The following is a 16120-nucleotide window of genomic DNA, read 5'->3' on the forward strand; positions in this document are numbered from 1 at the left end:
GAGAGAATAGTGCAACAATGAATGAGTGGAAGCCCAAAATCTCTGTAAATGTTTATGAAAATTAATAAAATATAATTATAGGGAAAAAAAAAAAGGTCAGGGTTCCCCTCCTAAGTTTTCTGTATTTTTATTTAAGATGCTAAATTTTAAAGAAGCTATTTTTTTGAAAAACTGTTTTGCTGTTACTCTGTAGTAAGAAAATGACATTGGATGTAACAGGTGTTCTTATGTTCATGGTTTTGGTGACTTGCTTGCTCTAGTAAAATGCAGTAGATTTTGGGAGAATAAATTTGATTCCTAGTGGGAAGAAGTGGGGGAAAGTATTTATTAAATAGAGAGAAAGGAGTAAAAAGTCCTGCTTTTCTCTCCTGTAATTCTAAAACTATCTTGTATGACATAGAGCAGAAAATGTTATGTAGACAGAAGGAGTGTGGTTTTTAGTCTTCAGTTCTGTTTTAGAGAAACTGATGAAAGTTAAAATATTTGTACAATTCTTCTCATTTTTCTCAATTCGGAACTGACTTATAACTGACTCCATTGGATTTCCAAGTCTGCAAGTGGTATAGGAGTTTCTTCCATGGAGCCCTTGGTTGATTTGAAGTGCTAGACAGGCGTAGCCTGTAGGTTTGCCCCACAAATTCAGTATTTTGGGCTGTCAAATTAGATGAGAAAGATCATTTCTGTTCCTTTTTTTTTTTTAAATTTTACTTTATTTTTATCAGTTGTGTGTGTGTGTACCATCAAATCAGATTTGACTGGTACAGGAGGAGATTGTTCCTTCTTCTCCAACAAAGCATCTGGTGGATTTGAACTGCACACCTCTGGCATTGCAGTGTAGCTTCTTGCCACTAGCTCACCAGAGGTCGCATTTCTGTTCCTTTTAATGAAATTGAAATACGAATGTGTCCTTGTTTACATCAGTGATCATTTGTATACATTTAAAAATCTGTTATCATATAAATCTACACAGTTCAATGTGATGTATTTAAGGCAGTATTATATTTAATAAAGTTATTATTGTTATGTGACAGCAGAACCAGCTCGTAGCCGACATTCTAGCAGGCTTGAAGAGAAGAGGTCACCTATCTTCCAAGGAGCAGCTGGTGGAGTCAAACTGCTTGCCTTTGGGTTGACAGTGTACCTCCTTATTCTGTAGGATCTAATGAGGTTATTAGATAATAGTTTTTCATTTATGAGTGTGAGTTTTGAGAGATTTCATACTTGGTTTAATTCATACTTAAGAATTTAATTTGCTTTACACTGTAGCTATGTTGAAATGGATTTGTTGTTGTTAAGTGTTATCTAGTCAAGGACAACTCATAGTGACCCTATGAACAACAAAACTGAACTCTGCCCTCTCTGCATCTTTATCATCCCAGAAACACTTGAGCACATTGCCACAGACACTGTATGGTTCATCTCATTGAGGAGCTTCCTCCCTTTTTCTGACCTTCCACCTTTCCAAGCATGTCATTCCTCTCCAAGGAATAGCCTCTTCTAACAACACACTCAGGGAGCTCTTGTGCTTAGTGGTAAGGAATTACATTCTCAACCCACAGGTAGAGGTATACAGTTTGAATCCAGCAGTTGCTCTGCAGGAAAAAGATGAGCAGATTTACTGCTTTTAAAATCTGCAGAAGGGTCCTCTATGGTTTGGTTCCAGTTCGAACCAAGTACACAATAACAACATGGTGAAAGTATGTGAGATGATACTTTGCTGGCTTTTTGTCCAAGGAGCATGTTGGTTGGAGTTTCTCCGAGACATCTGTTTGTTTACACAGCCATTTCTCCTTTGTTATTGGAGGTTTCTGTGTTGTTATGATGCTGAACTGCTTTCAGGGAAACTTCTAGACTAAGACAGAAAAGAGGCTTGGCAATCTACTGTTTGAAAATTAGCCAGTGAAATCCCTACATAGCTTAATGACTGCTGACAGAAGACTGGAAGCCTTAGTTGGAAACTAGTAACCATTAACTTTTGTCGATGAAGGGTAAAGAATTAATAATGAGACAGGACACCAAGAATGTAGGAGAAGACAGAGAGGTAAAGCAGGTGCGAGCAGCTCAAACAACTGAAGCATCACCCAACTGAAGCACCACCTAACCAAGCTTCCCTGTGCCTTTACTGAAAATTGCCAGGGATCAAATCACAAAGAGAATCCTATGCAAATGAAGCTAAGCTCTTTCTATTGAAAACCTTATGCTTGATCAGAAGGAAAGGGTTAGCAAATACAATACAAGAATTGTATAAACCTAAGGTCTGCATTGGCGCTTAACCCCTGTGAATCCTAAGGTCTGCCTTGGCCCTTTAAAGGGGAAATCCAGCTTGTATCTGTGCCTGCCCCATATCCTGATATATATATAGCATTTACTTTATCATTAATATTTAGTTTGAAATTTGGCTTCCCACAGTTAACAATAAATTGACCTGCTCAAAGGCCAAGAGCCCCTGGCAGTTCACATCCACAGCTATTTCAAAGGAGAAAAATGGGAATCTTCTCCTACTTGATTTACTATCTTGGAAACCTGAAACCTGGTGGAGGTCTCTGTGAGTTACTATTAACTCAGCAGCAGTGTGTAAGGGACACAGTTGGAACCCTGGTGGTACTGTTGTTGCAGTTGTAATGACAGGTGGCACTGTAGGTAAAGTGTTGTGCATAAGACCCCACCAGGTGCTCCATGGGGAACTCTGGTGGCCTAGTGGCAAGAAATTGCACTGCAGTCCTGAAGGCAGATGGTCTGACACCATCAGCCACTGCTTTGCGGGAGAAAGGTGGGCAATCTCTTGTGATTGACTGCCTCTGAAAACCTGCCAGAGGGTCAGCTATGAGTCAGTTCCAACTCTGTGGTACACAACAATGGATGCTTCATGGGAGAAGGATGAGGAGGCAGTCTTCTGTGGGCATTTTATTTTCCTACGGCTATTCTGAGTCAGAATTGACTGGATAGCAGTGGGTTTTAGGGCATAGATGTGCCTCCTCACACTCCCTAGCATTTTGACCTTTTTATCTAAATTTTACTCTGTGAATAAAAGGAAATAGTGAATGAAATTGAAACTCTATGTCCATTGTGTATTTTTAAAAATGGTAGTCCATAAAATTAATAAGGATTTGAGTTGGATGAGATCTTAGAGGATCTGTTCCAGTCCTTTATTTTGTGATAATTTCTCTAGCAAGTTTCTTGAAGTGACCTGCTTAAAGGTGCTCATCTGGTATTTATCAAAGGTAGAGATAAGAGCCTGAGTCTACCAGAGAGCCTTTTCTTTTTAGCATTATGTGTTATCTATCTCTCTAGGTCTTAAAAATGGAAAGGTTTTTCTGGTTAACAAAGAAAAGTTAGTATAACTTTTTTGTCATTGTGTTTAATGAATACAGTTTATAGCCCTTTAGGTTTTTAGGTTTTTACTGTATTCAGAAGTAGGAAATTTTACTTTCTTCTGGGAATCAGAAATGAGTCATTTTTTTACCTTGAGGCTAAATTTGTTATAAAATTATTCCTACTGTGTGCTTTTGGTTAAGATTTCAAATCTAAACTTTACTTCTAGTTGGACTGGATGCTGCTGGCAAGACGACAATTCTGTATAAACTGAAGTTAGGCGAGATTGTCACCACCATTCCAACTATTGGTAAGAAATTTGGCAAATGCCTTTATATCACATAATACAAAATAGTTTCATTTCAGAGGATGAATAAACTTCAATACTTCGGACTTTGTTTAAAGTTCAGTAATAGAACTTTTAAAAACCCATTTTAGATGTTCATTGAAATGAAAAATAAACAACCTAAATTAAAAAAAAAAATAAAATAAAAAAACCCCAATTTTGCGAGAATTGTACAGTGAAGGGATTTTCTTGTGACAATTTATTGTATACACTGGTGACCTTTTCCCTTTTTTTTGAAGGTTTTAATGTGGAAACAGTAGAATACAAGAACATTTGTTTCACAGTATGGGATGTTGGTGGTCAGGATAAAATTAGACCTCTCTGGAGGCATTACTTCCAAAATACCCAGGTAAGGAATGCTACACATTTTTATAACTTTATGCAATAAATTCTTTTGTGTGTATGTACAATATAATTAAGGGAGCTCGGGCAGTTTAGTGATAGAGAGGTGTACTTGCCAACCCAAAAGCAAGTGATTTGAATCAACCAGCTGCTTCTCAGGAAAAAGATGAGCAAGTCTTTCTTGTACGATATATAGCTTCTAAAAACCTGCCGGAGGGTTAGCCATGAGTTGGTTCAGACTTAGCATTATTGAGTTGTTGATAGAGACCAAACCAAACCCATTCCATAATGACCTTCTGTCCATCTACCTTTGGTTAATACTCTACCTTGCTACGTGCTGTGCCACTAGGATGCACTGTGTGTGTGTGTGTGTGTGTGTGTGTGTGTGTGTGTGTGTCTGTCTGGTATGGGGCTTAGTTGGATATTAGGGTTCACTGTATATAAGTTGGCGTTTTTATCATCAGCCTTCTATATTCTCTAGTGAACTCTCATAATGGAGAAAGTGAAATGATCTATGTTGAAAGACTTAAATTATTACAGGAAGATAGAACAAAGGATGAGGGAGGGTTACTAATGTCTCAATTAGTGATTTTTATCAGTATTTTGAATGGTTTTCACTCATGATTTAGGAAGTACAGTTTGAATAACTTTGTGTAGCTATAGTTTAGTGAATGTAAGACAGTTAGTAGTCTTTTATTTAACCTGTGTAGGTTTTTACTGTATTAGAAGTCTAAGGGGAAAAAAATATAAGTATCTGATTTATAAGACATTTTGTTACCATGTTGTGTGAAGCTCTGGTGGCCTAGTTAGTAAGGCTCTGTGCTGCCAACCCAAAGGCTGAGGATTTGAATCCACCACTTGCTCAAATGGAGAAGCATAGATAGTCTCCATTTGTAGCTTCTAAAAACTTATTGAAAAGTCAGTTATGATTGGGTTCTCCCTCAACGACAGCAAGTATTCTATAGTGATAACTTGGAAGACCTGGTGTGATCCTTGTCAGTACACCTCAGTCATAACCACCACTTATCTGTCAGTGGAGTCTTGTTATTAACAATTCTGAGTGGGTTTCTGCAGAACTTCTGCAAAGTCCTGAAGATTTAACCAAAAAATCAACCACTTAAAACCCTACAGTGATTCTGATGTGCTTGGAGTTACCATGCACTAACACAGCTGCTACATACATAACAGTCTTGGAGGAGATTGTAGTGTTCTGTAGGTTCCCAAACCTGTTGGTCCAATTGAATTACCTGGTGAAAGGCTTTAAAATTCTTCTATCTCAGGTTAAAGTCCCAGACGACATATCAGGGGGTGGCAGCTTTCATTTGTGTGCTGGAACTGTGTCCCATAGCTGACCCTCGAGTGGGTTTTCAGAGGCAGTTAATCACACAGGAGGAGAATGTCTATCCTTCTCCTGGAGAGCAAGCTGGTAGATTCAAACTTCATGCCTTTGGGATTGCAGTGCATCTTCTTACCACTAGGCCACTAGAACTCTCTGAATTATCTAGGTATCCTATTTTTGACTCAGTTGATCTTGGGTAAGACCTGTGATTCTGTGTTTCTAGTATATTTTCAGGTAGTGCTGCTGCTTTAGGGGGGTTATTTTAGTAGCGAGGCTTTAGTCCGGGGTATCATATGGTAGCAACACTATTGACATTGACATTTTGGGCTGAATAATTCTTTGTTGTAGAAGAACTACATATGTCAGTAGCATCTAAGCATTTTGCATGGATTAAGAAGGAGAAACTTAGAAAGACATGAGATTGGAGACCTGGTTCTTATTCTGTATATATATTCAGTTACTGAGCCTCAACTCAGGAGCTCTGGTGGTGCAGTGCTAACCCTTAGTCTTTGGGTTGAGCCCACCAGTCATTCCATGAGAGAAAGATGTGGCAGTTTGTTTCCATTCAGAGTTATATACAGCCTTGGAAACTCTGTGAGACAGTTCTGCTCTGACCTATAGAGTTGCTGTGAGTTGGAATTGATTCAGCAGTAGTGGGTTAGGTTTGGCCTCAACTCTTTTTTTTCCACTGCACCAATGGTTTCTCGATAGATTTAATTTACTTTATTGGAGTTGATAAATTCTTTTCCCAAGTAAAGTGTGGTGTTCTGTGTTTTAAATTTGCAGGTGGAGTTTAGGCTTTAGGGAGCTCTGGTGGTATACATAAGCCTGTAGGGAGTTGTGTTGCTAATCTCTGATGGCTCGAATTCACTAGCACAACTTCCCATGCCATTTACAGCTTTGGAAACCTGCTGGAGGGTCATCTGTGAATCAGTTCTGATTCCACAGCTATGACTTTATTTTGATTTATGATTTCTTAATTCTTAAGTCATTGTATGTAAGTCATTGATGTATGTTGTTTACTGTGTTAATTCCAACTCAGTAGGACAGAGTAGACTTGTCCTAGAGGGTTTCCTTAGGTGTAATCTTTATGGGAATAGGAGCCAAATTCTCCCATTGAACAGCTGATGGGTTTAAACTGTGTGACCTTTATACAGAGCCATGTTTATTGCTGCTTTGTTCACAGTAGCAAAGATTTGGAAACAACCCAAGTTCCCATCAACAAGAATGGATAGAGAAGCTATGGTATATTCACACAATGGAATATTATGCAGCACTGAAAAACATCTCATGAAATATACAAAATGGGTGACTGTGGAGGACATTATGCTGAGTGAAGTATCTCAGTCACAAAAAGACAAATACTGCATAATGTCACTGTTATAAAATATGACTGATATGGGAGTTGGAGGGAAACTAAGAAAAGAGGGAATAAATAATGTACACGACATTGAAACAGACAAAGGAGAGAACTGTATAAAAGGAATATATGATTAGGTATTACTGATATGACAGGAGTCCAAAAGTAAAGTAGACTGGGAGTGGGTGGTGGTATCTGTATAACAATGAAAGAATTTCTTTTCCAAAGGAAAAAAGCTAACTGGGGGTGGGGAGGACAGGGAGTAAAATGTCACAGTGAATGAATGGAAATCCAAGTTCTCTATAAACTTTCATTAAAATCTCAATAAATAGGCAAAGATCAATAGTGACTAATAAAAACCAACAAGTGACCTTTGAGTAATAATTGAGCACTTAATCATTGTTGACACTAGGGCTAGTAAAATGTATACCACGTGGCATTGAGCAGTATCCCCAAAGGAATAGTTGGAACCATGAACTTGTCATGTTAGAGTTAAAACACTTTTTTAAAAAATTTGTTAATGTAACTGTTTACAGAAGGTTCTGCTATAGTCTCTTGCTTTAAAAACTATTATGGAAATCTTTAAATGTTTAAAAAAATAAGGAGAATAGCTTTATAAAGGTTCATATAGTTAATAACAAGTTAATACTGTGCAATTTGTACTTTTCTCTGATGTACTCTACTCTCTAGATTATTTTTAAATAAGTTATAAGAAACATTAGACTGGTGAATTTGAACTGTTGATTTTTGGTTAGCCCCTACTTTTTTTAAACTGTTTTACCTCCAGAACTTGCTGAAATAAAGTTAGATATGATGTAAAACTTTACTAATCCAAAATCTTGTGAGAGGCAAGCCTGATTTTATCATTAATTTTTTATAATTTCGGGTTCTTAGATTAAATCTGCTCCTGGCTTCTTAGACCACCAGAGAATCAATAGAAAGTCGAAGTATGAGAGCTCATGCCATCTGAGAACACTTGTTACCTGATAGAATTAGACTCCTAGCCAACTTCTACAGAATTCCTAATTAGTTGTTGTAGTCATGAAAACAAAAAGAAACAAAATTATATGCATTAACCCCATGCATAGTATTTTTAGTAGTGAATTCCTCTACCTCGTTAGATAATTCCACTTATTTTGTTCATCTATGTAAGTAACTAACCTTTTAAGAAGTTATTCTTTTATTATAGCTAACTTTTCTCTAGAATCTAGCATTTTACACTCTTGAATTTGTACTCTCTTAGGAAGCGAAGAATTTGGATTTGTTTCCTTGACTCAGTAATAATCACTTTAAAACTGATAGCAGGTTCACATTCTGAGGCAGAATAAAAATGACATGTTAGAACCCAAGGTACAATTAGAGGTTAATTCTTGGAGTGAGGTAGGGTATAAATTCTAAAACAAACTTTAAGAAAAGGAGGAGACATAAATTTACTAAATTCCTGCTGTATGTCACATATGGTGCTAGATTTTTTCTATTTCTGATTGTATTTTTTATGACATTTATAAGATTAACATTATTTTTAACACCTTGCTGCAAATGACGGTAATACATCGAAAAAAATGTGTTCTAAGCATGGTCATCAATTTAAAAGTGTGCGGCAACGTGTTAAGGAGCTCTGGTGACTTGGTACAAGTTGTGCTGCCAGCTCAGAGGCATCAAGCACATGGTTGAAATTCACCACCTGTTCCATGGGAGAAAGATGTTTCTCCTCCCATGCAGTTTACAGCCTCTGAAAACCCACAAACTGAGTCAGTCCAACTTGATAGCACATACAACATTGTTATTTTTTATTGAAGAGACTGATAAGAGGAGATTTGAATTTGGTTCTGTTTTCCACCGCACACTTTGACTCTAAAACACTAAAAGTTTTCTCAAAGGATTTGATGCTTAAAATGATGGGTTCCACAGAGATAAAGGAAATGGGTATATTTGCCTAAACCAAAGAACATAAGCGCCATTTTGTGAGTGAAATCTAAATAAAGTAGAGCTGCCCCTGGCAAACCTAGTACTGTGTGATAGTGCTGAGGGAGAAATAGAAAATAATATACTAGGATAGTCTTTTGTCCTTAATGGATATCAAACAGTTAATTATAGACATTCAACTTTAATATAGAGTAACCAATGAACAAAAACACTTTTAGGAATTCTGCACTTTGTTTAAAAGAATTTATTTAAAACAGTTAATTTTAATGATCTGTAATTAGCCCCCCCCCCTTTTTTTTTTAACATGAGACCTTTTCTCTTTTGTTTCTAACCCCTCTTGTGGTTCTGTTGTCTGTACTTATGTTTTAAATTTTCTGAGTCTTTTAAATTTAACTGTTAAAATTTACTGAAATTTTCTCCCCAGGGTCTTATTTTTGTGGTAGATAGCAACGATCGTGAAAGAATTCAGGAAGGAGCAGAGGAGCTGCAGAAAATGGTAAGAGTCTATGTAAAGTTAATCTCATTTCAAAGATGTTTTTCTGGATAATAATGTAGGGTGTTACTGCTTCGTGAATTTTAAGTTACATAAATGAATTTGTTTGGGATTTAGGAAGAACATTAGTGAGGAACATCCATGAGTTCTTCAGAGATAACGATAAAAATATGATATAGAGCTTTTTAAAAAAACACATGGAAGAATAGCTAAGTAAGTTGGTAAAAAGTTCCAGCTAGTTTTTAGAATGCCTCATGGGTGGTTTTGATGCATATAGCTCTGGTAGAGGATGTCTGAATTTAATATTTTATTTTATTTTATAGATTTAAAATCTATAGTTTTAAACTTACCATCACTTTACCCCCCAAGATGACCAGGCTCACCTTTCTCTATAATGACTCCGGAGATATTTTGTAATAGCAACCATTACAAAGAATTTTGACTGATCATGTCCTTGCCAGGATGAATCTTTTTATATATTCATACTGTTTAAAAATCCTGAGAGAATTTGAGAAACCTTTTTAGAACTTTTACCATGGTCTCAAACTTGTTTTCATGCACTGTTTACTGAAATGCATTCTTCATTCTCATTGATTGCCCCGAGACTATAATGCAGCTGTGAATACCCACTGTGCCGATATTCTAGTGGACTCAATGGCACCTGACAACAAGAAGTCCGTCAGTGGTTTTCTCTCTTAAAGAACTAAATACCACCAAATTCAAGTCAGTGGCTTTCACAATATTACAGAATTGTACAGCCAGCAGCACCACCACCTAATTTTAGAACATTTTTATCATCCTCTCAAGATATCACATAACTTAGCTAGCAGACACTCCCTTTTTCATTCTAGCCTCTGGCAACTGTTAATGTGCTTTCTCTCTGTAGTTTGCCTCTTCTGATATGTGGTCTTTTGTGATTGGCTTGTTTCACTTTGTATAATTTGTCATTGTTAATTCATTTTGTGTCAGGTATTTGTACTTTATTCTTGTTACTTTCTACTCTTGATAATATTCCTCCGTTTTTCATATAATTACTAAACCAAAAAAGAAAAAAAAAAATCAAGCTTGTTGCTGTCAAGACAATTCTGACTTTTGTGATTCTATCAGGCAGAGTAAAAATGTCCTATAAGGTTTCCAAGGGTTTAAATATTTAGGGACACTGCCACATCTTTCTCTCACAGAGAGGCTGATGGGTTCTAATCTTGTAGATTAGCAGTTCAACACTTTGATCCCTGCTTCACCAAGGTTTAAGACCTAAAATTGAGGTGAGGCCACTATTGTCAGGAAACTCTGGTGATCTTATGAGTTGGTCAGTATTTTTGCCAACCCAAAGACAGGCTATTCAAATCTGACAGATGCTCTATGTAAGAAAAATGAGCTGTCTCCTCCTTTATGTGTTAAAGCATCTGAAAACCCACTGAACAGTCAGTTATGAGTCATTTCCGACTTGATATCTGTAAAACGAGCAATGGCCACATAGGTGCACCCATATCTGACCATATCAACTTTACAAAGGGAAACTGTCCCTGTCAAAAGCACCAGCAAAACAAAATCAATTACCATGAGGTCAGACATGTCCCCCACACTCCTATACCTCTTTTTTTTTTCTTTCCAGGTTCATAATTTTTTTTTTGTTCTATACCTCTTTTTACTTATCCCAACACCAATCTGACTGCTTTGCTGGGTCCAAAATTTGTTGCACTAGCTCACAGACCACACAGAACCATGATGGGGAAATTAAAAGGTTATAATCCAGGTTAGTAGCAGAATACAAGTCAGAACAGCTTCCGAAATGTGCTTGCAAGCACCTCAGCCTTGAGCTTCACAGCTTCAGGTCAGTGTTAAAAGTTCAGTCCTGCCAGTATTGGACAACAGACTTGGTTGGGCAAAGGCATGTAGCTTAGCTCTGGTTCTATCCATGGGTGACAGCAGTCCCAAGGTCTGCTCTGTCTCATGTCAGGTCCTGGGTTTCCTGTTGTTGCTGCTGTTCTAGTCCTGAAGGATGAGTTGTATTCTTTTGTTTTCTTTTCTTTGCTGGCAATGAAGTTTCTTCCTTCTGCTGCTGGTTCTGCTCAATTTAATGGCAAGACTACCCATACCCTTGTGGATTGTTGAGAATAGCCATTCTCCTTGTGGATAGACTAACATGGCCTATTTGCATATGCCTGCTCATCCACATGGCAAAGTAGCAATGGCTAGAAAAATAATTTTTAATAAACCCTTAACTCCAAATGGCACGACAACTACTGTTGTTTAGTTTAGTTGCCTTGAAAAGATTAAAGTCTTAAAAGAATACTTCTGAATGTTTGTACTAAGAATTACGATTTATTTGAATGTATATATTAATTGTTTGTGTTAGATTATTTCTTTAATATTTATTACTTTAGTTGCCCATTTTCTTCCCCTCATCCTGCAAAACACCTCTTATTCCAGATTGTTTTCATACATATAATGCGTAATACATTTCTGTTGAATAGTTCTTCCCCTTGTCTATTCTAATGCAGTGTTCATTATCTGTCTACTGTTTCCCTAGTCTCTACGCAACCTCCCTGAGTCTATCCTGTTTCATAAGTGCAGTGTTACCCAGTATTTGTCCTTTTGTGACTGAGCTATTTCACTCAGCATAATGTCCTTCAGGCTCCCCCACGTTGCATTACATTTAAAAACGGAAGTGTGGGACATTTGAATTACAAGAATACTTGAAAATGTATGTGGGAAATTAGATGATGTTCATTAATGTATATTAATGCTGAATAAAAGGTGTTTGTAGATAATATTTCATTCAGTTTGTTAGGATAATTGGATTCCAGTGTGAAAGTTGCTTATGTCTTAACTTTTATTTCTAGCTTCAGGAAGATGAATTGCGAGATGCAGTGCTGTTGCTTTTTGCAAACAAACAAGATTTGCCAAATGCTATGGCCATCAGTGAAATGACAGATAAATTAGGTCTTCAGTCTCTTCGTAACAGAACAGTGAGTATTTGGATGTTCACATTAACCTAGTGTTCAGCTTAATTAAGCATTTATTAATTAACTAATGCTAGAGAGCTATAGTAGCAAGAAGCTGCACTGCAATCCTGAAGGCACATGGTTGGAACCTACCAGCTGCTCCACGGGAGAAGGATGGGCAAACTATTCCCTGTAATTAAACCCATCAGACAGACAGCTATAGGTTGGTTCTGACTCTATGGTACACAAAAACAACAGTGCTGTTTGAACAGATAATAAACATAATATTGTTTAAACCACGGGAATTATGTTCTTAATGAAATCAGCCATTTTGGGCTTTATCACAGCATTTCAATTTTATCCTAAAAATATTTTGTATTGGGGAGCTTTGGTAGCCTGCAAGAAGCTGCACTGCAATCACAGAGGCTCGCAGTTCAAATCCACCAGATGCTCTACTGGAGAAGGAGGGACAGTCTCCTCCTGTACCAGTCAGATTTGATTTGATGGTACACACACACAAAATAATAAAATTAAAAAAAAATTTGTATTGATAATAATGTGGAATACAGCACTGTAGGAGTATTCACACGTCTAAAGACTGCTTTTATTCCAAATTTTAATTTTGTGCCTTTTGTATAATTCTACAGAAAATATTTTTTAGTTTGGCTTCTTATTAAGAATCAAGAACTTGGCAGCCATATATTAGATGATATTTATTTAGTACTGTTTGCTTGCATGTTGACATCAAAGCTTTTAGAGGAACCCATAATTAAAAATTAAATAAGATCTAAGATGTTGAAATATAAAGGAAAAAATCTTTTCTTTCCAGATAGCTTATCAGTGATTGGCATATTAGCAAGAACCAATAATATACTATTTAAACATAAAGACACACTGCACATGATTAGTGTGTTGTGTACTTTACAAAAGTCTTGCATCAACTTGCCAACAAAGCAGATACTGGACTGAGATGTCTTAGCCTGACTTGAAGAAGATAATTGCCAATGATAAATTTTGCCTGTTGTGAAGATATAAATTCTGCCTTTCCCAGCTTTCTAGTTTGCTCAAAAATAAAAATAAAATAAAAAGACAAGACTGACCTGGGGGTGGGGGAAGAAACTAAGAAAAGAGGGTATAAATAATGTACTATTCATTGAAACAGATGAGAGAAAGAACTATTTAAAAGGAATATATGATTAGGTATTATTTGCATGACAACAGTTCAGAATAAGAGGTGCATAACAAAGTGGATAGAGGGGGGAATTTTTTTTTAAAAAAAAAAGAAAAGTGAACTGAGGGGATAGGAAGGTTAGAGAGGAAAATGCACAAAAATGAATGAATGGAAATTCAAGTTCTCGGTAAACTTTCATGAAAATGTCAATAAAAATAATTTTAAAAAAACCCAACTCCACAAAAACCAATTAGTACCATTGTATACCTACAGTGACCTTGCAACATTGAAGCACAATTTCTGTTGAAAGGCAAAAAAAGCTATTCAATTAAGAAAACATAAGAGTAAGTTACTCGTTAAGGGTCCTTAGGTTGATTTTTAGGCCTTTTCATGTTACTTGTAATTTTTTATGGCATTTTATTGTGGTTATTGGAGATAAAAAATTATTATGTTAAAAAGTGAAAGTTTTTGGAATGTGTGAGACTAAAAGTAGTGACGTCAAAATAACTTGTCCACATAATAGCCCTCCTGCTCTTTGAAAAATTTGCATCATCTAGAGAGCTCTGGTGGTCTAGTGGCAAGAAGCTGCACTGCAGTCCCAGAGGCACTTGGTTCAAATCCACCAGATTCTCTGCTGGAGAAGGAGGGGCAATCTCCTGTACCAGTCAGATCCGATTCGGCGACACACACACAAAAAATAATAAAGTTAAATTAAAAAAAATTGCATCTGATTTGAATTTAGTTCAATAGGAAACCAGACTAAATGGATCGTTGGGTGGCTTTATTAATTACACATTTTTTTCATTATATTTACATAGTAAATAGTGGATAAGTTAAGTCTTAGTATTGAAGAGTAACATTAAATACAGCAACTTTAAATGAGGGAGAACCAAGAGAAAAAAAGAATAAATGAGGACCAAGAGGTATAAAAATCTAAGTGAAAGGCATGGGATTAATTTTGAGTGATCTGCAGTTACTGAGATCATTGAATATAATGAGTTAACAATTCTTTGAACCTGTATATTCTACATATATTTCTGTGGTTATATATGTTCATTTTTCTGTGTTTTCCTATGCTTTTGGTAACTGATGACTTAGTAACAAGGAGTTTGTGGGAAATACTGTTCTGGTTAAAAAATTTTATCCTATTTTAACTAGTCCACATTTACCCAAAAGTAAAGATAGGAGGTGAACTAGATGATGAGTGGATATGAAGCAGGCAGAGCTGAAATGGTAAGAGTGCTAATTAATACCCTTCGGAGACTGTAACCAGTAGTTCATTCAGCAGTTTGCATATGAATTGTTGAGTGAGAATATAATTTGAAATGTAAATTTTGACCTAAAACATGGATTGGTTTTTTTTTTTGTCACAGATGTGTTGAGGCAACTTTAAAAATACAGTATTTTTTTTTTCAGAAGATGTTTTAAACACTGGTTATGCATAGTTTGTTAATCAAGTATTTTGTTGTTGCTCTTTCTTTACAGTGGTATGTTCAAGCCACTTGTGCTACACAAGGAACTGGTCTGTATGAGGGACTTGACTGGCTGTCAAATGAGCTTTCAAAACGTTAAATGAAAACTGGATATCTAACCAAGGACATATTTGATAGAATTGGTCTAGGCTTGTTACAACAAAATTAGTTTGCATCTTGGTTATTAAACAGTATATGGGACTGGTTTTGGGCAGAATATTACAACATTTAAACTTTGTTGCCAATTATTGTTTACCAAGTGAAATGTTGCTATTTAGCAATGTGCTTGGTTTTAAAGAAATTCTCCTTAACTTGGGAAAAAAGTGTCCTCTTTTAATTTTACTTCTTTTAAGCCTAAATGCCTGGACATAACTATGTGACACCTTTAAATAAATCCGTTCTGAATGTCTTTTCTTTTTTTTTTTTTTAAGGCAAAATTGTTATAATTTCATAAATCATTTCTGTGAAAAATAGAAATTAGGTTTTAGTACTATATTATGCATGTCCATCTTGTTCCAAAAGATATTTAATTTTTTTCCTTTTCTAAATTTTATTTATTTTGTTGTTGAGAATTTACACAGCAAAGCATTTACCAACTCATCAGTTTTTGTTTTGAATGTCCTTTGAGCCCACAACAAATAATGTTTTAAAGTTAACCCCTTACTACTTTCACCTTTATCATTCCTGGGACAGTCTGCTGATTGAAAAGAAAGCATTCCATTTGTTGTATTTATTTCTCTCCCTTGCCAAAAAGATTTTCTCATGATGCTTGTGCCAGCCACCAAAATGCTCCAAAACACTATTCAAATCTCTTGCACTGAGGAATCTTGCTCCTTGTAACCCTTCCATTATTGACTCCTGGCTTCTGTCAGCCAAACTTGTGTGGGTTGGCATTGATAGCTAATTAGTTCTGTGCTGGTTGCAAAGAGTTTCTATTGAGATGGTTTTTAATACTCAGCAGATTTGTCTTCCTTTATATTGTACATTTTTTTTCCTTTTTTATGTTGCATGTTGCTTTTGGTATCAGCCTGACTCTTTGCCCAGTAAAATAAATAGTTCTGCTGATGTTTTTTTTTTGATTATTGGTGAACATATCTTCATTAAGAGTTTTTGGAAAACTCATCAACTCAGTAAGTTTCTTCATAACTCATTGGAATTATTCCTAATAAAATGATAAAAGTATATAATTGTGTGTGTTATTTTTGAGTCTTGAAGATACTTTAAATGAAATTTGGCACATTTTATACACTGTGAGCAAGATGTGGATCCCGGTAGGTTTAAAGATAAAGTTAAACATAAGACCAAGTAATGATGTGTGTTACAGTGGGAAACATCTTCAGAATTATTCTTGATAAAATAGAATTTGATGCTATAAGTTTCTAAAACTCACATAAAAGTTGTAATAAAGTGA

General features: G+C 36.0%; 1 protein-coding gene across 1 annotated transcript in view; it reads left to right on the forward strand.

The window, feature by feature from the left end:
- ARF4 (ADP-ribosylation factor 4) overlaps positions 1 to 14931 on the forward strand; it is a 22137-nt gene extending 7206 nt beyond the window's left edge. Inside the window, exons 2-6 of the mRNA XM_006892208.1 lie at positions 3542 to 3622; positions 3898 to 4007; positions 9050 to 9121; positions 11965 to 12090; positions 14723 to 14931. Coding sequence (XP_006892270.1) covers positions 3542 to 3622; positions 3898 to 4007; positions 9050 to 9121; positions 11965 to 12090; positions 14723 to 14809 — 476 coding nt within the window. The 3' untranslated portion in view covers positions 14810 to 14931. The remainder of the gene's footprint in view (positions 1 to 3541; positions 3623 to 3897; positions 4008 to 9049; positions 9122 to 11964; positions 12091 to 14722) is intronic.
- Positions 14932 to 16120: the final 1189 nt, after the last annotated feature.

Source organism: Elephantulus edwardii, unplaced genomic scaffold, assembly GCF_000299155.1.
Source record: "Elephantulus edwardii isolate Elephantulus edwardi_28Jun2011 unplaced genomic scaffold, EleEdw1.0 scaffold00113, whole genome shotgun sequence".
Lineage (NCBI taxonomy): Eukaryota > Metazoa > Chordata > Mammalia > Macroscelidea > Macroscelididae > Elephantulus > Elephantulus edwardii.